Raw genomic sequence first — 24052 nt, 5'->3', positions numbered from 1 at the left:
ATAGACACCACATGCTCAGCTAAGACCAGATTTAAAGGTTAAAGTCCTATCCTCTGAGAAGTTTTAAATGCAATTTTATTAGGGTACAAATGACATGGACATATAAACACTCTTTGTTTTGACATATGCAAAAGAGATAAATGGTAGACTCCTGTCCCTGGGCAATTCTGAATGCAAACAAGCAAAATAAAAGTCACTTGGCATTTTGGAGGGAAATACTATGAGTAGCATTAAACAACTTTAATTAAAATGTAAAGAGAATTTAGCAGTAAAGCAGGGGGCTCTCTTTTTAAAATGAGCTTTTATATTAATTCAGTTTCACACACAAGTCTGTTCAAATATTTTATAAGATATCTTAGTACCCTTTATTTACCTTACCATAATCCAGAAATACCACAGGCAGATTTTACCTTACTATACCAATATTCAAATTTAACCAGAGCTACATATCAAACAAACTTTGTTCATGTAGGACAGTAGGGACTTGCTGGAAGCTGCTAATTGGTACAAATAATTCTCAAAAGCTTCAGTCTTTCAGAAAAAATAAATTATTAAGCTAGCATACATTTAAAGACAGAAGACTTTACATAAATCGATCTATTAATTGAAATCGATCTATTAATTGAAATTAAAAGGTCTACAGAAATTTATCAGATAAAAAAAAGAATGCAACAATTCTCAATTGATCTTAACTGTACAGCATTTCCTTTATTTATCACAACTATCTTTTAGAGGAACTTAAATTTTAGGAAGTTTTCATCATACTAAGTTTCCCTTGCGAACATAATTTTAAAAGAGAAAGAAGAGCTGCAGAATCTTTAATAAAAAAATCTCACGGAACTAACAAAATTATAAATTTTCAATGACTTAAAAATGTTTAGGTTCAATTAATTGAAAATAAACTAATAATTAAGTAATAGAGAGCTTTGAAACCCTTTGTCTTGAAGTTGGGAAACATGTTGTGGTAAGTATTATGAAACTTTTTTAAAATAGGTTTAAAATCTCAGAAGTCAGAATCACAAGAAATACCCAGATGTGAATAAGTTTTCCAACAAAATATCAATATCAGTTTTTACAGCTCTCTGAAAAATTTGAGCAGAAATCAGAGCCTGAAGATGCTATTTACATTCCAGCACAAAAAGAGATTGATAATTTTTTACCAAATGAAGCTTTATTGGTCAAATCATATTTTCCACATGTCAATAATCAGATTAGATGCTGAAATAACACTTATTACTGGGAAATCAACCAACCTTGGTGCTAAAAACGTATAGCCAGCCTCATCAAAATGCTCAGGTTTCAGTGACTCTGAAACTAAAAAGATGGAGGGTAAACACCAAGTAAATAAATTAGAATTTTTACCATCATTCCCCTTCTCAAACTACTTGGCTAACTTTTGCATGCATCCATGAATTTACAAAGAAATGTTTGAGGCACTTTCTCCCTAAGGAATTCTATGCTTCCCAATATTTCGCAAGGCAGGAAGAAATTACTTGATTATTATATACAACATACAACTGGCAACAGTATGATATTATCTAAAAATTTATTTAAGGAAGACATTTAATTAGCATAGAAATTAATTAGCATTAAGAAAAATATTTTCTGCAATAAGGTTTAAAATACTCAATTCTGGTAGCATCATTGTAAATCCTAATTAAAAAAATGGCTTTAATAGCTGATATCACTGAACACTGATAGGACCAGACAAAGAAGGATTAGAGATTAGCAACATATTGAAATGTGTATGAAAACAGAAAAATACTTCACTTTTTTTTCCCCCTTTCTATTGCTATGGTACCCAATGATCATGAAAAAAATCCTGAGATGAGGAATACAGAGGAGAATATCCAGTAGGAATAGAAATATAAGTGAAAAATATCAACTGCAGTAAACAGAAGGAAATTGAGCAACAAGAATATACTTGCCCTTCTTGGCTGTCACAATCCATCAGAAAGAGAAAGCAGGGAAACAGAAAAAAACAGGGTAAAGCACAAGGGGTCACAAACCAATATTTTATTCAAACAGCCCCTTGAATAAAAATATTGTACATAGATTCAAAGGTTCAATTTACATACAGCTGTAGTCTGGGAAAAAAAAAAGACAAACATCTCTGAAGACTGAAGAATAGGTTCTTGTCAGTTATTTCTCAGTACCTTCTATACACTGTGGCTGTTTCAAGGGTCTGTTTTGTAGGTTTTGTTGATAAAAGTGCATATAAGAGAATCATAGTCTCAGTTTAAAAATTTAATTTTAAAGTACTCGATATTGGAAAAACTTACAAAATAAATCCCTGATTATTAAAAGTTGCTATATTCTTCTTCATAAGTGGGAGCAATTGTATAGGAGAGTGATGCAGTGCTAACCAAGTTTTCTCTAAACTTACAGTGTCTATGCCTCTGTGGTTTTTTGTGTTTTTTGAACTTTCTATTTAACTGCATATTTGTTCTAAATTTATCATAATACCTGATTAAAGTTTAAAAGTGATTGTGATTGGTTCTATTTTGTGTACTACCTAGACTACAGTTAAGTTACACCTAATAAACAAAATAAACCTTTGAATACTGACAAGTATAATTTCCAGCTATCACTTCAGAATCTATAAATGGTTTGAAATCAGTCTAATCTAAAAATACAATGCAAACATCCACTGAAACTATTTGTAAAATGCAAAATAAAAACCTAACTGCAACCCAAACCAAACAGGGCTTTCATATGGCTCTAAAATAAAGAAAGTTTTACTCTTATAGTCTGTATCCCTATATTTTGCTAATAGAATGAAAAAAAAAATAGTATCCAGACCCTTAAAATAACAGCAATAGAAGATACACAAAGCAATGATTCTATAGGCACAGAGCAAGGGGTAGGGATTGTCAGTGGAACTGACATGTTCTGCACATATTCTATTCTTATAGAATATTTCTTGCACCTCAGGGTTAGAATCATTGCTAAAGATTTTGGGTACATCATGATAACATCAGTGAATTCCACAAAATTTATGAATTTCAAACATTGCTTTTTAAGTGAATCTGAGACTTGGCAATACCAGACAAAACCAGGGAATCTTTACAGTACTTACATCTGGCTTGAGTTATTGGTTCTTCTATTTTGGCTTTAATATAATAAAAGCTGTATGATGGTAAGACCAGTGCCAAACTGCAACAGAAATGAGACAAGTAAAGCAATTATGTTATTTACAGCAGTTTTCCAGTTTCAGCTTCTCTGTGTTTTGAAAGCAATTAACAATTTTGGGATTTGGGCTGTCATGAGATGAGGAAGGCACACAGTGATATACCAGCCTCATATATAGTAATAAACACAAGTACATTTATGCCAATCTTGAGAGTTCCTGTCTTTATTTCAATTCTTATTTACACTTTTAAACACAAATGCACTTTTTTAGTAGATAAGCAAGGAATTTCCAAATAATTGCAATCCCAATATAACATGTCATGGTGATCACTGACTGCAAAAATATCACTTAGTACTGTGCTGATTTGCACACATCATGTAATGGGAGACTCACTAATAAAACAATGATCAATATTCTCCAGGAAACACATCTGGCAATACTTGCATTACCTTCAGGATCAAAAAAAAAATTTTCTTTAATCATGCAGTCACCACTAACAATATTGAATGAAATTGTGCAATAATATTTTAAGATTTGCAGAGCATTTGCAATGTTTTCTTTTACATTATATTTATTTTTGTTCAATATATGTAGGAATTGTTTTTGCAGCTAAATTCTACACATAAGTAGAAGGGTTCAGTTCTAAAAATATATGTAAAGGACAGGAGGTATGAGTAATCATTAAAGAGGTATCATCAACTCCCAAGTAGCATCCTTAATTTTTACACTTGGATTTCATCCATGCTGAACTGCAACAGTTCCTAATGAAGAGCTGCAGAAATTAACATTAAAAATTTTGTACAGTTGAGCCATAAATGAGCTGACCTTTAGCAGCACATTTGCAATTTACACAGAATATAAGTGAGATTGCTGAATATTTAGTGATAGCCTTCTACCAATTCTCCTCTAGGGAAATCAGTGGCAGTTTACCTGTCATTAACAGTTACTGCTAGCAGAAATTGCTAATTAAAATCTATAATTTTATGTTTAATAGGTTTTCTGCAAGGATACTCTGAGGATTTATTGCTGTATCTCATGCCAGGAAGCTCAGGCAGAATTAAGAAGTCATGCAAATCAGATGTATTTCTCTAGCTAATTGATAGATGGCAGTCTGATAAAAAATTCCTTTTCTTATTGAGAATAAAGATAGAGGCAGTTCAACAGAAAAATGGGATAGTGAATAGAAGATCCTGGGTTTATGTTCTGTTGTTAAAACTGATTTATTTTGTTTTACACTCAAATTAATATTTGCATTCTCAGTGACTGTACACCTGTGCAGAAGACAACAGAAATTGGGATCCAACTTGGCTGAGGACTACTGAAATTCACCATAACAGAAATAGCATTGTGGTCAAAATTTGACTCAATATTTCACCATGTAGTTTTGAACTAGAGTAGTTAAATGTTCCTGAGACTTGGAAAACCTTTACTTGTTTTGGGCAATGTTAAGGAATGTTTCAACATGCCTTCTAATGTTACAATGCTGTGTGCTTAAATGAAATTGAAATAATATATACACCAGTGTCACCTTAGCTAGTATAGAAAGCATAATGCTAAAAACATTAACCAAAGGTGACCAAAAGGACACTTAAATAAACAAAGGAAGTCAAAGAACAGAAATTAGTTACCTGTAGTCAGTGCCATTCACAGCAGTCCATGTATATGTTCTGTTTCCTTTATCAATATACCTCTACAAAGAGATATTGGTGAAAAATTAAATTATTAAGCTAAGGCGTTTCAACAATTGTGACCTTTCATGGAGAAATACTGTGTAAAATCAAGTACAAATCTGTTGGATGTGTATTTATTATTTTGCATCTCCTTTCCTTAAATATTTTACAAACTTATGTTTTGCAAAAGAATCAACTATATAATTTTTATTGAACATTAGCAAAATTTAAATAAATCAGACAAACCTGACCTATAACTCTCACATTAGCTAGATCTATGTGAACTTTTATTTAAGTGATTGAAATTTGATAAAAAACGCTTTCCCTTTATGGATCATTTTGCAGTTGAACTACAAAAACATAAAAAAAACCCCTTCAGTTACAAAAAGACTTTGTAGGTAAGTCTTTAAAAAGAAGAACACCCAGAACCTGTCCTTTCAGGTCACAGCACCACTGGCTTAATGCATTTAAATTTGAATCATAACTACAGGCAGTCTGGTAATTCTGATTGTATAGACACTTCCTGCTAAACTTGTGTTTTTAATCTCATTAAGAGGTTTTAAATTTTGGGAAAAAATTAACATTGAAATAAATGCTTCTTTTTAAAAAACTTCATACATCAGGATGATTTTTACCATTTGTTTTCTTGTGGTATGAAAAACTGTGTGATAGGCTCAGTGTCACAATTCCCCAAAGATTTAACCATGAATACACCTGGCTGACATAATTTTACTCAGTTTTCCACCTTGAAAACTATAAGATTATGCCAGCTGCAACATATTATTACTTTATAATCAAATTTTTGTAAGTATGCCAGCAATGAAGACTGTACAGCCATTGCACTGCAACATCACAAACTGGTGAAAGGTACCACAGGTACACCTCTAAAGGATAGTAGGAAAATGACCATGGCTGTGGAAAAGAGGTGACTCATATGACATTAATAAATTGAACCCTTCTTATTACCTGGTGGTTGCTTTTCAGTCCAGTATGACAGTATAAATAATTTAACAGTAATTTTTGAAAGAAAATAAAAAAAGATAAAAGAAAAACAGAAGATGCATATAACAATGTCTAGTACCCTTACAGATTTTATATTTAAGGTAGAAAGCTGGTTGAAGAAATTCCTATCAAAGCCTATTTGTACTTAATGTGTACTTCAGGCTAAAAGTAGCCACTTGAAGCTAGTGCTGGCAGTCCCTCCAAGCCAGGCACAGTGTCATGGGTCACCATGTGTACCACAACAAGAGAAAGAAGTGCCCATGGTGGGAGGGAAAGAAGAGAAGAACTGGGCTGTAATTAAATCATGTTGCCACCAGCATTGTCAGAGTGCTTGAAAGCAAACTGGCTGAAAGCTCCCGTCCAAGACAGCCCAGCAGATAACACATCCTCACACCTCAGCTCCCATGTACCTCTGCCTGCTCCTCGGAGGGAGTGTGAGAGCATCTCATCCCCAGCTATCACTGCCAAACAACTCACACATGTTATTGCAGCTTTTGTGACCCTTCAGTTTTCACTGCTGCCCACCCCGGCTGCCAAATGTGGCAATGCTTTTGTTCCTATGGCATCTTCTCTGTTACTTGGAAAGCCCCCGAGGCCTCGGCAGACTCCAGTGCACCCCACCCACATTTGCTACAAGTCCAGTCTCTATGCTGCAGTATGAAGTCATCTCCCAAGACACTGCTGGGGCCAGCTGCAACACAAAAGGAAAGCCATGCAAACTTAAACCAAAAAGCAAAACAAAAAGAACATAAATTTTAAGCCCGAAGACTGCAACTGTCAGTTCAGAGCAACCGACCACATCAGCCCTTTTTATAAGAAAATATATGAAGCTATCAAGTGCTAAGTGATGCATGGCTCATGCGTGGCCCGTGGTTTCAAGCAGCATTTTCTGGTTCTAGCAGCCTGGAGCTGGGAGGGTGCAATGGCTAGAAGCAGTCATCATAGCCAGCCAGCTCTGGCTGCTCCTTTCTCAGCGAGGTCTGGGTAGAGGAAGAAATCTTGAGCCATGGTGCAAGGGAAGGTGAGGATAATTAATTTCACTGGCATTGAAACATCTGGGATCAAAGGTTGGGGATATTTTATTCCAACACAGACTGTGGTCGGGGCCGTGTGTAACCAGCACATTCTCATGCACCCAGGGATGTTACATCCTCCCTCCTGCCCAGATACCGTAACTGACTTCAGCATTCCCAGTTCTTCCCTCCCTCTTTCTTTGGGCAAAGAATGCAGGACTAACTCTTTCAGGTCCTTTGTAGCACAGAGCCTGAGAAATGCAAAAACAGCCTGCAACTTTTTCAATGTTTGCCATAAATGCAATTTCTTGTACAACCCAAATCGTGCTATTGTATATTTGTGACCTTCTAACCTTCCCTCTTCTGACCGCATACACAGAACCTTTTTCAGCCACAGACCTGGAAAGGCTCCACTTAAACAAAACAACATAAATCTGAAAATGTCCCAGCATGGAGTCTCTTCCTTCAGAGAAGTTTATCCTCGACTCAGATGGCAGCAGGATTTTGGGCTTTCTGACAGTGGGTCAGGAATGACCCAGTTTTCTTTAGGGAACAGACTGGTGGCATCCTAAATAGCATCACCTCCTGACACAGATGAGAGGCAGAACTGGCATGCACTGGGGCTTAGCCTCTGCCCCAGAAAACACCTATTTGTGCACCATTCTCCAACAGTGGAACCATTCAGGAGAAACACTTTTTTCTTTTCCCACACCTGGATTTACCCAGAGATTGTAAAGCAATATTGTAAAGCTTGGCTTTAGCATTTTACTGTGAGAAAGCATGAAACAGTAAAGGAGGCAAGGGCACTGCTGATACAGGTCTCTAGAAGAAAAGGGGAAGAGGGGAAAGCCAGGATGAATTAACTGCAAGCAATTCTTCTATATATCACAGTTACAGTGAGCTTACATATATGGGATGTGCAGCATCTGCTAAGTCATCAAATCAGGTATCTTCAAACTGACATATGTTCAGGGCAAAAGTGTTTCAAAAAGCTGTTGTAGAACTGTAATTGTGGGGCATACTCTGGCCAGAACTGCTCTTCAGTACATCATGATTTCTTCTCACTGAGGTCCCCAAGAAGCAGAGCACCCATGTAAGGGCCCATATCAAATTTGAGTGTTTCTTATTGCTAGGAAACATGCTTGCTTATTAGATAAAACAGTAGCAATGTTTATTGGGAATAAGTATTTTGGAGAAGAAAATAAAGAACTCAACAAGCTGTTCAGAAAGTACATGTTATAACTGCAAGATGAATTTGCTTATTCCAGAGTCCTCATTTATGGCATAAAAATATTACTTTATTATTTTTTCTCACAACTTTCTTCCCATTCAACCACAATTTAAACTACCAAACCCATCCTCACACATCTCCGCAAGCAAATTAAGCACTTTGTTTTGGAATTCATGCACAGAAGTAGGCTGAGTCCATTTCCTGTTGAAGAGTGTAAGACCTCATCAACAACTGCCTGATTAATGATGCACCAAAGAAACCAAGAAACAAAACATTTTTTTTTCCTAAGTACATAATTTTTTTTTTTGTTTTACTATAAGCCAGAAAAACTAACAAATCTGGAGGGAAAAATGGTACAAATTGTCATTACAAAATGAACATACCAGCATTTCACCAATTCACATTATTTTTCTGGTTTGGTTTATTCCTGTAAATGTAATTCTTTGGGTTTCTATCTTACCTCGTCTTGGGACTTGACTAGTGTTTCAAATGTTTTTTCTCCACTTTCTCCATCTATCATTTTTTTCCGAATCTGGTGGCCAGGAAGAAAAGGAAAAAAAATTAAATAAAAAAAAGAAAAAAAAAAAAAAAGAAGAAGAAATGTAGGTGTTGCAAGTAACATGAGTAATCATTCAAGTGATCAAAATATTTCTTAAAAAGACGGAAAATGCTAATGCAAATGGAAGTCACAACTCTTAAAAAGTTTTGTTCACAGTTTTCAGACTTTTCCAATTAGAAGTTATTTTATCCAAATATATACTGAATCAGTAGAGTTATGAAGCAACAATTCTGGTATAATTTGCATTGCAGGACCATGCCATAAAACTTTGGGCACTGACAGAGAGGAGTGAATTCTGTGCCTGAAAAGGAGTTTTGTGTAGCATTCCTTGTGCCTCCCTGCACATCTGTGTGATTCAGGTAGCAGCACTGATTCACAGGAACACTTTTGTACCACTTTGAGAGTAACTCTTCTCTGAAGCAGACATTTCAAAGAAGCTTAAGGCAAAATTAAACAGATATCAAGGCAGGCTGATTATTGTCATTATAAAAGAACAATTTGAGTGAAAAAATATGCTAAAAATGTAAAATGTTTAAAAGTCTTTTGTTTGATTTCAGAAAACTAGTTATTTTAAAAACTTATCATTTCTGAATATATTACAAGATAAGTAATATACTGAAAAATATACAGAGGAATTAATTTATTGATTACACTTTGCTTCCCAGTTCACTTTCTTGCCAGAGAAACAAGCTTGCATCAATAAGATGGGGAAATACTTTTAAAATATTTCAGGTAATATTTTAATATTCTGTTTAAAAGTGTTCTGGTTTGAAAAAAAATTTCTGGCTTCCTTCCCAGGAATTGTTGCTTCATGAAGAAGAATTTAAGTAGCAATCTGGGGGTTATTCAAAATGAGAGGAATATAAAGCATTGCCCTTGCCTAAAAATAATGCTGGGATTTAATTTGTCTAAATATAACTTCATCTCTATAATGCCATCATCTTTACAAATTTAAAATTCAAATTTATATTGAAATAGATTCCCATTCAAGATCTAGAACATTTATTGCTTTACATTTACTATATGGTGAAATACTAGCAGCAACATGCACTATGAAACCAGGTAATCTCACCTCAACTTTAATATCATTTTCCAATTCAGCATCTAGAAAATCCAGCGTAACAGGTTCCTGAGATTTAGGATTCTGAAGCAGAAGATATTAAATGATCAAATAATAAAGACAGAGTACTGTAATATTACAAACCACTCTAATCCCTTCATTTCAAATTAGCCTACTTTACTGGGTTTACTTACCCATTTACTTTAATCTCGTGTAGCATTACTAATGGCCCTTTCTCATTTATTTTATTTTGTTGGATAGAGAGGTTAATTGGGTAGGTGAAAATCAAATTAATACAGTAAATTCATGAATACAAGCCGCACTGAGTATAAGCCGCATCGACGGGTGTTGGCAAATATTTTGTTTTTTGTCCATAAATAAGCCACACCCGAGTATAAGCCGCTCTGTGTTTGCAGTGAGGACCCGCATGCAACAAAGTTGCCAAATAGTAACAGAACCATGGCAGGGTGGGGTTTACTGGCTTGGCTCGGGCCATGAGGGCTCGGGGCTGCTGACAGGGTTGGGTGGCCCAGCTCAGCACTGCCACTCGGCGGGGCCGCTCGAGGCCGGCCGCCGCCACTGCTGGGCTCGGTCACCCCAGCCCGGCGCTGCCCCATGGCGGCAGGTGGGGCACAGAGCCCTCCGGCACCTGCGGCGGCGATGGGAGGCGGGGATGTAGCCTGCCTGCTCCTGCGGCAGCGGCATGCGGGGATGGGAGCCCCCCAAGCTGAGGGGCCAAGCAGGAGAGAGCTGCCCGCCTTCCCCCGAGCCACGGGGCCAGCAGGAGAGAGCTCCCCCTGCCTCCCCCGAGCCGCGGGGCCAAGCAGGAGGGAGCTGCCCCGCCTTCCCCACCCCCTGTGCTGCCTGCAGGGAGCAGCTCCACCCGCCTCACAACAGAGTATCAATTTGTAACAACCACGTAAATGCAGGGTTTTACTGGCAGGAGCTCGACTTTGCAGTTTGCACTGACTTGGTTTGCACTCCCAGGTTTGAAAATGTCAGAAAATTATTCACATATTGGCCGTACCTGAATATTAGCCGCATTCCCGGTATGGGAGCAAAATTTTGGTCAAAACAGTGCGGCTTGTATTCATGAAATTACTGTACTAATTGCCAGTGTCTGTCCACAGCCTGTCATGTATGGGGCTAATGCTGAGGTGCTGCTTCCCCTTCTCCTCCTTTGTCATAGACTGTACTGGCTTGGGAGGAATCAGAGTAAGCAGAGGAAATGAATCTCTCACTTGATGTCCTGCCTTCAAGAAGGGAGAGAGAAATTTGGGAGAGTTTTCTCCACCCAAGCAGTAAGCTGGGTAATTGAACTCTTTGCAGTTTTACCAGAGCAGACAATGCATTTGCTGATATGAGGTGGGAATAGACTACAGTTCATAATTCAAAAAGGCAGCAATTACAGCAAATTATTTGGGGTTTATAAAAAATAAACCCCACTTCTATTGTCAGCATTACAGAACTTCCCTGAACACCCTGGAGTTTCAAAGGAATTTCTCTTGACATCAGTACTGTTATCTCAGTTTGAAAGATGGAAACCTGTAGCACAGAAATACTGAAACCCAAGCTTCCTAAGGAACCTAAGGAACACTGATGATGTGAACCCTTGACTATGGAGCACAGAGAACTTTGGTGACCTACATCTGCAGTAGCCCTGGCCCCACAGGAGTGCTGAAGACCACTGCAGCTCTGCTGAACTGGATCAGACCACCCTCCAGCCTCTGCTCCTTGCTCAGCTGCAGTCTGCATTCACTTGGTCAGAGCCATCTTCCATATGAGTTGTTGGGAATCCAACTTTTTTCTGGCAATTTTGCCTAAGCTCCATTGACTTTATATTGTGTGTGGTGTAAAAATCATCCATCCTCATCACCCAGTACTTATTTAATGCACCCCCTAAAAGCAAGTGTATTTCTTTAAAAAAGGGGGTATGGGGATGTATTACTTAACCATTTAAATCTGATAGTTCAGAGTTTAAAATGGAAAAAAAAAATTAAGGGATTCAGCAATTCTCCTATACTATTGTGCACAGGGTAGACTAAAGTTCCTTCCTTCAAAATTATGGCTATATTCCTCCTATCCTAGCATCCTCAGGCAAAGTTACATGACAAATGTACATGTGACTGTTCTATCAAGGAATGCAAGCATGTTTCATCACAATTCATGTATGCACAGGAAGAAATATCCTGAAAACTGGTAAAAGATGCCTTCATATAACAGCCTGGAGTACTAAGAGCTTAACAGTAGCCCTTATTTTCAAGACTGTAATATAGAATAGTTCCAAAAGACAAAAGATTATTTCTTCCTTTTCTTGAGGAAAAAATGTACATGTCTCTGGCTATATGGATCATTCTTGCTCTTTACAAGACTTACTGTCTGCTAAGAGAAAAAACAATAAATGTATTCTCAGGAAGGGAATATGTACTGAAAAGGTTGTAGACAAAGATTCTGGGTATTTCTTTAAAATATTTACTGAAAACTTCAAGAAAATTTTTGTATTTCTATTTATATATGATAGACAAAAGTAGCAACTTTAATATAATGACATTAATGTATGCTCTCTACTAATTCAAAATTATTCAATTATTGCTATGCAGTTGCTCTTCCCTCCCAACAAATCCACACTCTCAAAATAAATAACAAAAGGCGAAAATGTAAAAATAAATAAAAATGTACATATCTTACATGCAATGGATAATGAATAGCATGGTCAAACCCAAACAGCATGCATGAAGGCATTGGCATGGCAGAGGAGGCATTTATGAAGTTCACATTCCATTCCAACACACAAAGGAACAGAAAAGAAAATAAATGGTAAAAAAAACAAACAAGCCATCACATCAAATCAAAGTCAATATTTATTTCAAATGATAACCTGGGTCAGTCATAGTAAGGAGTCCCAAAGACAAAATAGCGACTAATTCTGTAAAAATTCAAGTATGCATTAACTGTTTGTTCTTCTTCTTTTTATGACTTATATCACTTCACATTTCTTATATGATACTTTTAAATCACTTTTAATAGGCAAAAAACATAACCATCTATAAATGCATTATGAGATGCGCCTGAGGCACAAAGACAACCACTAAAAATTAGAACAAAAATCTCCTACATTGGCACTTTAAATGGAAGACTATTTTCCCCTTATGTCTCTTTCCCCCAAGAATGTTTTAACCAGTATTTGGGCTCCACAATTTTTATTTCCAAGGTTGCCATTTAGTGGGGCTTATTCCAAGCAATGAAGAAACAAACTTACAGTTCAGTTTGCTCTTCTCTTTATCCAGTCATGCGTGTAACATGACTGGAATAAGCACACCACCACCACATTCACCAGCACAACTTAACAAAACAGAAGAGAAATAAATCACTAGCAATGAAGCATGCAAACAGAAGGACTGCAATCCATTTTCAGCAGGAAAAATAAAAGCAAGGATCTATAATTTCAATGACAACTCATGAAGGAAACAAAGAAAGAAAGAACTGGTGCAGCAGTATAAAAAAAAAAAAAGTTAAATGCTTTTGTTGTGTGTTTTGGGAGGTCAGTATTCTCACAAATTGTATGGATGACCTTCTTTACTGTGTTGCAGGAACCTAGTTCCTACTCAAACCTGCAGTGGTAATAAGGACAAAGGCTTTTAAAAGAAGTGATGGTAAGAAGTCACCTGGGCCACAGAGGTAAACTCAGGAGCATCTGGAGTGGATGAGAGCCCAGATTTTGTCCAGCTCTACACCTCCCTGGGCAGCAAGCACTGCCAGGCAAACCCAGCAGCAGCCAGAGCACACCAGGGCAAGCTGGGGAGCCAGGTGTGCTAAGAAAACTGAGATTTTTTTATGATTCAGTGCTGCTTTCTGCAGTACACAAACAAAACAACCCAGTCCCGAGGTGGTCCTCTACAGGTTATAAACACAGCTACCTGACACTTGGTGAAATCACTGACTTGGATCAGGATTTTACACCATGTTTTACTGGTGTTGCTATGCAGGCCACAAGTTTTGCAAAACAGATTCCCATATGTGTAAGAAATTAAACTTGATATACTGTGCTTAAGTTTACTATTTTTGTAGTTACATAGTTAATCCATTCCTTTAATGAATTTTAGGTTTTCATTAAGTGTTTTCTGCTCAGGAATTGCATTAGATTAACATGACTATTACCCTGTTCAGGCCAGCACAAGTAGTCTCTTTTTATTTCCAGTCTTCAAATTAATTTCAACATCTGAAGAATTTTTACAGCACGACTCTAATTAGCACCTATTAGTAAAGCACCATAATTTAATGGAATGCCCTTCACTACAGCCAATAGCATGTTTTCTATTATTTAAACAGGAAAGGATGCAAGCTTCATGCTTTGGAAGCTGTTTGTCACAATAAACAGTTTTCTAGTAAGATTTTTCCTAGTAAGCAGGGCAGAAGCTGTCTAATTATATTTCCATTCTAATGCACTAATCACCTCCATCCAAAGTTACCTGTACATTGGGTCTCCTTTTTCTCAATTTAACTTTTGGTATGCCCACACCAATTTGCTGAAGTAACAAAAAAGCAGTAATTTATATATTTGCACTATTAGTAAACAGCCTACTTATAGAATGGAAGTGTTTTCTCAACATCTGTGCTGTCCACTGTGCAGTTTATTACAGCAAGCAGAGACGATCCCTCATCCTGATCATGAGTCCTGAGCTCTCTGCCAGAACTACACACAGGTTTTAGATAAGGAAACAAAAATTAGACATATGTTCATGTGGATAAAATTAACAGAGAGTTCTCCCTTCCACATACTCTGACAGAATAAAATATAGAATGAGAATAGCTGACTTTTTATTTACTTTTATATTTGATCTTAAAACCCAGCTCCTCTCAAGTTTATTGAATAGCCCTAAATAGTAAGAAAGAATATTAGACCTCACTGAAGTCATATGCAGTTTTATCATTAAATGGGTATTGATCAGAACCATAGTAAAAATGAAAAGAAGGAATCTAATCTTTAGAATAGTTTTAGAAATATAATTGTTTACTGTTTTCAAAATCTAATTAAGATTTAGCTTGCTAACACATGCTTAATGGACTCACTTCAGTAACTATGTTTATTTGGTGGTGTATCCACCTGTTCTCTCCCACGATGGTGGGAAAAATAGATCCACATATGCAGACACTCACAAAGAAAATTTGCAGTAAAACATAAAATTAAGCACTTCCAAAAAAATGTAATTAATTACACAAATATAAAAATCGTTTAAACTGTTTCAAACTATATCAAGCTGCAAATTAAAGATTTATTGCTAAGTTTTCACAAAATTTTCATATAGTTCAGCAAATAGGAACACGATGGGAAAGTTTTAAATTATTTTAATATGCTTTTGAATTTGTTGTTTGTTAACTTTTCTCAATTCTGAAAACAACTCTACTAACTTTAAGACAATTTCTCAAAATATTAATTGTGTTGAACCAGTTGTGATGTGAAGAAATAGATTTTCAGAAGGAAAGCAGAAGACATTCAAAAGAAGGAAGCATTGGAAGTCTAAGAAACCCTCACCTCTTCAAAGGTAAAGATGTAGCTATGTTTTAGTTTACATCTATTGAAAAATTTCTGGCAAAGAGGGTTAAGATGTTGTTTGTTAATAAATTAACAGCTACTGAGAGGTTCAACTAAAATTAATATGACATGTTAAAGAAAGTCAATGAATTCTAAATATATCTGTCTTTGTCATGTATCTTTGTTTTAAACTGTAGTTCTTGTACCAGTCTGAATAGCATGCACCACCCCACACAAACTGGGAGTGAAAAAGTCTAGTCTGTGTAACTGTCAATAACAATAATAACAATAACAATGCAAATGCTTAATATTACATTTAGACATTATTCTACAACATAAAAATTATTTCTTATAAAACATCCTGTTTTAAACATACTCTAAATTAAAGTTTTGAGCATTAAGGGAAAGCATCACTGGACTTCCACATCCTTTTTAGAAGAAAACAACTCAGAGAAACCATGACAATTAGTATCCTAATAATCCATCTCAGTTTGCCTAGATTTAGTTGGGATGAGCTCAGTTTTAACAAAGGTTTTTATTCTTCCATGTTGTGAGGCAACACTGCAGGGTAAGGACATCTGAGATGAACAGAGTCCATATCCACCATTTTATGTAAAGATTAGGTCTAAAATAAGATTACTGACTTGCTTGTTTTTACATTACTCTTGTGAATGAAAAGACAGTTCAACTGGCCTACAAGGGAAAGATAAATAGGCCAATCACCATCACCTAATTACTAACAACCTCTAATTAAGAAAAGATTGGGTCAGTAATGATGCAGATAATCACCTCTGAAGAATTCACCAAGAAAAATCATCAAATCAAAACTTTCATTTTTTAAGACATGAAAATCAAATGCAAATATCCAGAAACCGAAGCCCTGCTCAGTGATGAAGACTATAAAAAAACTCTTCCACAGTTTTCCTTTTTGTTTTTTAAGTGTCTTTCAAAATATATCAAATGGGATATCTCATTAATAGTTACAGTCAAGTTATTCTTTCTCTTCTTCAGAAGCACTTTTTTCCTTCTTGCGTTACATACTTGGCAAAAAATTTCAAATGTATTAATTACTACACCAGGAAATTAATTCAAATATTCACAAAGCTGACTTCTCCCAGCTTAAGAATTAAATTAATCACTAAAATATGTGGATGAATTCTTAATTTCTTTTCTGTCTTTGACAATTAGAGAAGTTATTTTAACTTTTTCTTTTATATAATATAACCTTAAGAATTCAAGAGACAAAGTTCACTGAAAATATGCAATTAAAATGTGAGAATTTTCAAGACCACTAGACTTCTTTCACAAGAAGGCTGTTTCATATAAAAAAAACTTTAATTAAAACTAAGATCAAAGTTCTGATTTCAAGAAAAAAAAATCATCTATTCATGTTGAAATTTCTCATCAAGGTCAGGGAGACAAGTTATTTAAGAAGATACAGACAAAGTAGGATTTTCCACAAGGTAAGGACTACAGTTAATGGATAAAGGGCCAAACTGAAATATTTGGCTTCTATTTTCCTAAAATTTGATGAAAGTTGTTTCCTAATCATATTTAGAAAAAAAGTTTCATGTTTAAACATGAAAAACCTCTCTCAAGTTAAACTACTAAAAATCTAGTATTCTGGGAAGGGGAGGTCAGCTAAATTCATTCCAACTGTCAGATTAGGTTTCAAGTCTGATAAACAGAAAATAAGCAAATAAATACAAGAATTCAAGTAAAATACATTGTGTTTTCCTCTGATTTCTTTGGTTTTGCAAGTATGAACATTTCAATCTCTTAAATGAGATAGCATCACAAAAAAAAGTGCACAAAAACTCCTCAGTTTGCTTCAAGATTCTTCCCAATGATTATAATGTTTTCACAATGATATTACAGCTACCACTAATTGTTTTTTATATTAACATATATATTAAAACACTTAATATATATAAATATGCATTCAAAAGATGTATATTTTAATTCTATTAATAAGCACATTCAATACAAGCCAAAGCTGGTGGATTTGGATGAAGCCATATATGCACCACAGATTTTCCTAACACCCACAAAACTGAGAATTTTCACTATTGCTGCCTCAGACCTTCAGCAATCCTAGTTTCTGATTTTTTCAGACAATATTCCCTTATTATAGAGAAACAAATTAGAAGGTGTTTCCTACCTTTGGCTGGAGATTTGGATGCAATAGCACATACCCATTAGGATCAATTGCAAAATAATACCCGTTTGGACAAAGCTGAAAGAAGAAATTAAGTTTAGCTTTATATGGTTTTGAATAATGAAGAAAGAGTATTTAATGCTTTTCAAGAAATGCTCACATTGTGGAAAACACATGCTTCAGGCATTATGAAGTATAATATTTACTCTTTTAGAATCATAAACTTAGAGAATGATTTAGGCTGATGGGCCCTCTGAAGGTCAGCTGGTGCAAACTTTCATTGAAAGCAAGGCTAACTTTACTTTTAAAGTCCAGCTTTGAAGTTGGACTAGGTTACAGCAGGTCTTTGAAAACCTCCAGTGGCAATTCCACGACCCCTCTGGGCAGCTTGCTCTCTTTCTTCCTCAATTTCAGTTGGAATTCCCATTGCCACACCTACGCTGGTAGCCTCTTTGAGGCAATGTCTAGGTCCATTTTCTCCAGAATTCCCATTAGTTAACCTCTGGGTTCCTTCTTCAGCCCAAATCCATCTCCCTCAGCTTCTTCCTGTGTGCCAGGCACTGCAGACCCTTAGCCAACTTAGTGGCTCTGCACTGAGCCTCGGAGTATTTATTAGACTGAAGAGATCAAATTTGGTCATCCTGATGCAGATGTTTTCGCCAAGCTGGTTTTTACTGCCAGGGCACACTGCTAACTCATGTTCTACGTGTCCTCCACCACAACTCCCAGGTCCTTTCCTGCCCTTTGAGGCAGCCTGCCCCAGCCTGAGCTGTGATGTGGGATTATTCCATTTCAAACGCAGGATTTTGCATCTGCCTTCAGTCACACTTGTGACATTCCTTTTCTTCCTCAGCTTTTGTTTTCCATGGCACTAGTTATTTTCATAGAAATTCCACAGCTAGGTGTCTACATAAATAAATCACTCATACAGAGTAGAGTACAGACAGACACCTACATGAAAGAAATTTTCTATAAAGAGCAGTCCTAAACAAATAGCAGATATTATCAGCTGAAATGATTGTGTACTCTACATTAACAACCAAACACTTAACTAACAGTGCCTTAAAGATACAAGAAGATAATTCCTTGTAATATATCCTCCAATGTAAAAGCTGACTTTTACACAGTGCATCCCTGATGGACAAATTGCACAGCAGCAAATATACAGCTGGAGAGAAAACCACCAGAAAATGTACAACAATATAAAAGAATATATGAAAAGAAGCCTGCTGGTATTTTGATTCAAATCCAGTCATTGCTGTATGACTTATGAAAGAGCATGCACAGAAATCACACATTAAACATGCATTATGAAAAACCACCCATGCAAGCAGCTTACTGTAAATCGGGGCGTCAGTTTTTTTATGTCCTCCAAAGAGACATCGACTCCCATTACTCCAAGAATCAGCTGATTCTGTTAAAATTCCAGAATGTTAATATGCATTTGACACATTTCCAATGCAGAATAACTTCAGCAGCCAGTAAATTTGTATTTTTGCCCTCATCTCTTGTTTGAAAGGTAGATTTGAGAAGTTGCCTATTTAGTTATGTGTCTATTCTGAATATTTTAAATAGTGTCAAAGTGACCTAAAATAAAATTTAAAAAAATTTAGAATTTAGTATAGATTATGAAAATTATTTCTGAAGATGGATACTTTACAGGATGAATAAAAAATATATGTAAGAACAAAACAAGTGAAAGGAAAAGTGATGCAATAGTATTGCCAGTTATGCAGATACTAAACTACCAAACAAAGCTACTCTGCATGCTTAGGTTGGGCAGTTGGTGAGATCTCAAAACTCTTTGGGCTATAGTATATTGAAGAATGAAGAATATTCCAACACAACAAACATAAGAATCATCAGCATTTGAAATCAGGGACTCAGGCCCTACATTTATTTAGCTTATAATTTATTTTCCTACTATAGAAAAGGAGGGCAGTCATTTACATAGTGTCACCTGAATCCCTTCTGCATATTAAATAAATTTGTAAAATTTATTGGAGGAGATATCTTGCAGCCTGTAAATAAATTCAGGTAGAGATACAAATTAAGCAGATTCCAATTCTCTTCTTGCTCCTGTGTCCTAGATCACGTCTGTTTTAATTCTCAGAAAGACATCCTTTGATAATCAGTAGTCTGTCACTTTGAACGAGACTCAGACAATTCCAGGCATTGTCTTGTAGATAAGATTATGTAATTTTTTTGTTTATTACTTTGTTTTTAAAAGGAAACTAAGAGAACTATTCTGAAAGTAAACTAAAGAACTGGCAGTGATCAAACCCTCATTGATTCATTCTGAGTTCATGTAATAGCTGAGGAACTGAATATTTTTGTCCAAATTTCTGTATATTTTGACCTGAATGGAGCACATCAAAAGTACAATATTTACCACACATTGTTCAAGCATATTCCAGGTCTGTTTCTTGTTTTGTGAAGAGGACACAGATTGTATGTCAGAGAGTAATAGGGGATAGGCAATTGTATTTATTTAACACTTAGATTTTAATCTAAGTATACATTGCTCTTTTCTATTGTTACAATCAACTAATTTATATTCTCTGCACCACTGTCTTTTTACCCTGAAATGTCATAGCCTCAGAGATTTGCTAGAAATTTATGTAGATATTACTTCTTGGAAAAGTCTAAATAATATCATCATCTACTTCCCATCTATTGAGCACTTAATGCATTCCCACTGCCACTAAGGTACAGGGATAGACAGTGGAATGTCACACCCTGGAACTCAGAATGACAAAAAGGGTAAAAGAATGCACTCAATGTTCTTGTTCCCAGGACATTATTGGGTAAGCAGATATGACCCTTTTGTTTCTGATGTACAAGACAATTACAATGTAAAATATTCTATGGAAATATGGAAATCTTTCAAGGAATTTAACATTAAATTTAATTTATATAACTGCTACTTTAAAAAAAAAAAATTATTGAAGGAACAGCTTACGATTTTCCCATTTTGTTCCCTTGTTAGATTGAAGACAGGCAGAGTTCCTGTAATCACAAGGCCCAGCTCCTAGAAAATAACCAATATAGAAGAGAGACAAGGACTTTTTAGCTAAAAAGCAAATGTTAAGCCATAATATATTAGAACTATGAGAGAATGTGTGTAGCTAAATAATTACTTTCAGTTTTTGTAAAAAAGTTATTTTCAATTTTGTAAAAAAAAAATAATAGTACTTCACTGACTTGATGAATAGAAAGTTGAAATTACGATTTTTTTTTGTGTGTGTCCACATTTTAGGGAGATTAATATATTATTTTTTAAAAATAGATGATTCTCAACAACTTAAGATATAGAAGTTTCAAAAGATCTAAATGTTATGCTAACATATTTGCAGCTACATTATCTACTTTGCATAAAACTGTAAATGATAGAGAGAAAGGGAAAGGAAAGGAAAAGAAAAAAAGGAAAGGAAAGGAAAGGAAAGGAAAGGAAAGGAAAGGAAAGGAAAGGAAAGGAAAGGAAAGGAAAGGAAAGGAAAGGAAAGGAAAGGAAAGGAAAGGAAAGGAAAGGAAAGGAAAGGAAAGGAAAGGAAAGGAAAGGAAAGGAAAGGAAAGGAAAGGAAAGGAAAGGAAAGGAAAGGAAAGGAAAGGAAAGGAAAGGAAAGGAAAGGAAAGGAAAGGGAAGGGAAGGGAAGGGAAGGGAAGGGAAGGGAAGGGAAGGGAAGGGAAGGGAAGGGAAGGGAAGGGAAGGGAAGGGAAGGGAAGGGAAGGGAAGGGAAGGGAAGGAAAGGAAAGGAAAGGAAAGGAAAGGAAAGGAAAGGAAAGGAAAGGAAAGGAAAGGAAAGGAAAGGAAAGGAAAGGAAAGGAAAGGAAAGGAAAGGAAAGAAAGGAAAGGAAAGGAAAGGAAAGGAAAGGAAAGGAAAGGAAAGGAAAGGAAAGGAAAGGAAAGGAAAGGAAAGGAAAGGAAAGGAAAGGAAAGGAAAGGAAAGGAAAGGAAAGGAAAGGAAAGGAAAGGAAAGGAAAGGAAAGGAAAGGAAAGGAAAGGAAAGGAAAGGAAAGGAAAGGAAAGGAAAGGAAAGAAGGAAAGGAAAGGAAAGGAAAGGAAAGGAAAGGAAAGGAAAGGAAAGGAAAGGAAAGGAAAGGAAAGGAAAGGAAAGGAAAGGAAAGGAAAGGAAAGGAAAGGAAAGGAAAGGAAAGGAAAGGAAAGGAAAGGAAAGGAAAGGAAAGGAAAGGAAAGGAAAGGAAAGGAAAATCAAGCTTAAAAATAGTACATTTCAGTTTGGAGTGCTGATGTTTGTGTCCCCAAGTCACCTTAGTGCAACGGGGCCCTGCTCTCCTGGAGATGGCTGAACTCCTGCCTGCCCATGGGAAGCAGTGAATTAATTCCTTGTTTTGTTTTCCTATTAAACTGTCTTTGTCTCAACCCATAAGTTTTCCAGCTTTTACCCTTTGATTGTCTCCCCAGTCCCACTAGTGAGGGAGGGGCTGCTTTGGGTTTGGTTGATGGCTGGGGTTAGACCACAACAGGCAGGTAACACAGAGAGGCAAAACAAACAGAAAAATACATCAGATAATTCCTCTACTTTTTTTATCATCAGTACTTTTGAGTGATGTGCCATCATGTCCATCGTGGGCTCGGCAAAATCACAGTCTCCTCTGGTACTGAGGCAACTGAAGCAAGGAATTTGCTTTTATTTGGGAATTTGGGAAGATATAAGAAATCTGTTTTCCCTTTAGTAACCTTCACAAATCATACTGAAAATAGGGTCCAGAACACCATCTGTTCACATAGACAGGAAAGATTTGTTTTCCATTCCAAATTGCCCATAGGAAGATTTCTACCTTTTTTTAAATATGATTGTTTGGGTTTAGTTTCAAACTTTTCCCCTTCATTTATGCTTACACTCTTTCTATCTTGTTTATTGAGAAGTCATATCCCTTTTCTCCCTTTCTTTCATTTTGAAAAAGAAAAAAAAAAAAAAAAAAGCTAGAACATTATACAAATCCACTCTGGTGTAATGTGTTCTATGTTTTCCCAGTCTAGTAGCACCTTTTTGAACTTTAAACCATCCTTCATATAGGAAGTCAGAAATAGTAAAGTTACAAGCAAAGTGTATTTTTAGGGAAATAAAAGAAATAGGGATGGATCACTAGAGAGGACATTATGTGGAAGAAACATTGAAAAGATAAATAATTAAATAGGAGGGGGATGTATGGAGAATAACACAATCTCCTTATTATAAAAAAAATAAACAAACAAAAAAACAAAAAAAATATGCCTAACTGGTAAACCTAGAAGCATCTGAAAGTTCTGGGATTATTGTGAAAATGAAGCCAGAGCAACACAGTAATAAAATCTGAAGGAACAGGGCTAGAAAAGATGTGTGAATTGCTAAAAATACAATAAATTTTTAAAAACAGTAATGAAAGCCAGACTGAACTGACAGTTCCTCTTCAGAATTTTATAACCTGAATTGATGCACTAATGTGTCCTCATGTTATACACTTTGCATTACTTTAGTCTTAGTCACAAAACAGCCACTGGACAGTAAGAGACAAATGATAGGAATGAGTCCAGTCACGTCACAAGCAGGATAACTGTAAGCCCTACATGAGGAAATTATTTTAGGGAATTTAAGATAACAAATTAATGTGACAATTTAGACACACTTCCTTATACAACCAAGAATCAGGAAAAGACTTCAGAGGGGATTAGATGCACCTATGCCTTTATAGTCTCAACTGTGATGAGAAAGTCCACAAATATGAGCCTTTACCTTGTGTTGTCCTACTTTATTTACATATAATTTTGTATATAGATATATGTGTGTGTGTGTGTGTGTGTATGTACATACACAAATATATGTATATATAATTATATACTCACGAACACACAGGAAAGACTGAATGAACCCACTGAGTATGTAAAGTAACACAAGAGATGCCTGAAGGTGTCACTTATTTTACTTGACTAAACAGATCTCTATTCCTAGCTTCAAATTTATCTTTGACTTTATGTACAAAGCATAAGAACTTTTGTCATCACATCCTTGATGTTTCCAGTAAGTGCCTCGACAATAACAAACAAAACATGGTTAACTTCTGGGCATTGAAATTTCAATGAAAACCTAGTTCCTCTGTGTCATGCTCAGTAATATCAACAGTAAAAATGCTATGTTGATAAAAAATGTACAGAAATGCTGACTGATGGAAAGATGTGCGTTTTGACGTGAGTTTAGATGGCTACGTGAGCTTGGATAAATACGTGATTCCAAATGACCATTTTGCAGTAATTTCTGCCCTGTTACTCAGAAGTAGGTTATTCAGAGCAGGAGATTAGATTTCTGCTGACAGAACTTTTCCTCCTGTAGTTTCCTGAGTGTGTTTGTTTTACAAGACCAAAGTGATAAATTCAGCAGTAAGAAAGTTTTTCATATATCTTTTTGTCTATTTCCCCATTATTTACACTATCCAACTAAAGGTTAAAGAAATCATTACCTTGAGCAAGCAAGCAATTACAACCCAGGTTCAAAACTTGGGGAAATACCTAGAAATACTGATAAATTTCATTCTGCCTGAAATGTTCCTTGGAAGGAAAAAAAGAAAAAAAAAAAAAAAAAGAGAGAGGAAACACTAATAATTCTAAGAATTCCTCGTCAGAAATGTAAAAAATGACTTTTACTGAAGTAGGTACAACACTGGAAAACTATTAGCTTCTTTTACTTTTTCCTT

General features: G+C 35.8%; 1 protein-coding gene across 5 annotated transcripts in view; it reads right to left on the bottom strand.

Annotated features, from left to right (window-relative positions):
- The window catches only part of CACNA2D1 (calcium voltage-gated channel auxiliary subunit alpha2delta 1), a 368220-nt gene that overhangs the window by 28942 nt on the left and 315226 nt on the right, over window positions 1–24052 (bottom strand). For 2 of the 5 annotated variants that reach the window (XM_033056980.2, XM_033056983.2), the window contains exons 16-24: window positions 20322–20390; window positions 18699–18773; window positions 17363–17437; window positions 9681–9752; window positions 8510–8581; window positions 4762–4823; window positions 3080–3156; window positions 1929–1943; window positions 1254–1314 (exon numbers count right to left, since the gene is read on the bottom strand). In XM_033056980.2, the coding sequence (XP_032912871.1) occupies window positions 1254–1314; window positions 1929–1943; window positions 3080–3156; window positions 4762–4823; window positions 8510–8581; window positions 9681–9752; window positions 17363–17437; window positions 18699–18773; window positions 20322–20390 (578 nt within the window). The remainder of the gene's footprint in view (window positions 1–1253; window positions 1315–1928; window positions 1944–3079; window positions 3157–4761; window positions 4824–8509; window positions 8582–9680; window positions 9753–17362; window positions 17438–18698; window positions 18774–20321; window positions 20391–24052) is intronic. The other 3 variants (XM_033056982.2, XM_033056984.2, XM_033056981.2) reach the window with 2 other exon arrangements.

This window comes from Catharus ustulatus, chromosome 4 (assembly GCF_009819885.2).
Source record: "Catharus ustulatus isolate bCatUst1 chromosome 4, bCatUst1.pri.v2, whole genome shotgun sequence".
NCBI lineage: Eukaryota > Metazoa > Chordata > Aves > Passeriformes > Turdidae > Catharus > Catharus ustulatus.
Note: the sequence above shows the minus strand (reverse complement) of the source record. Positions and strands in the feature narration are given on the sequence as shown.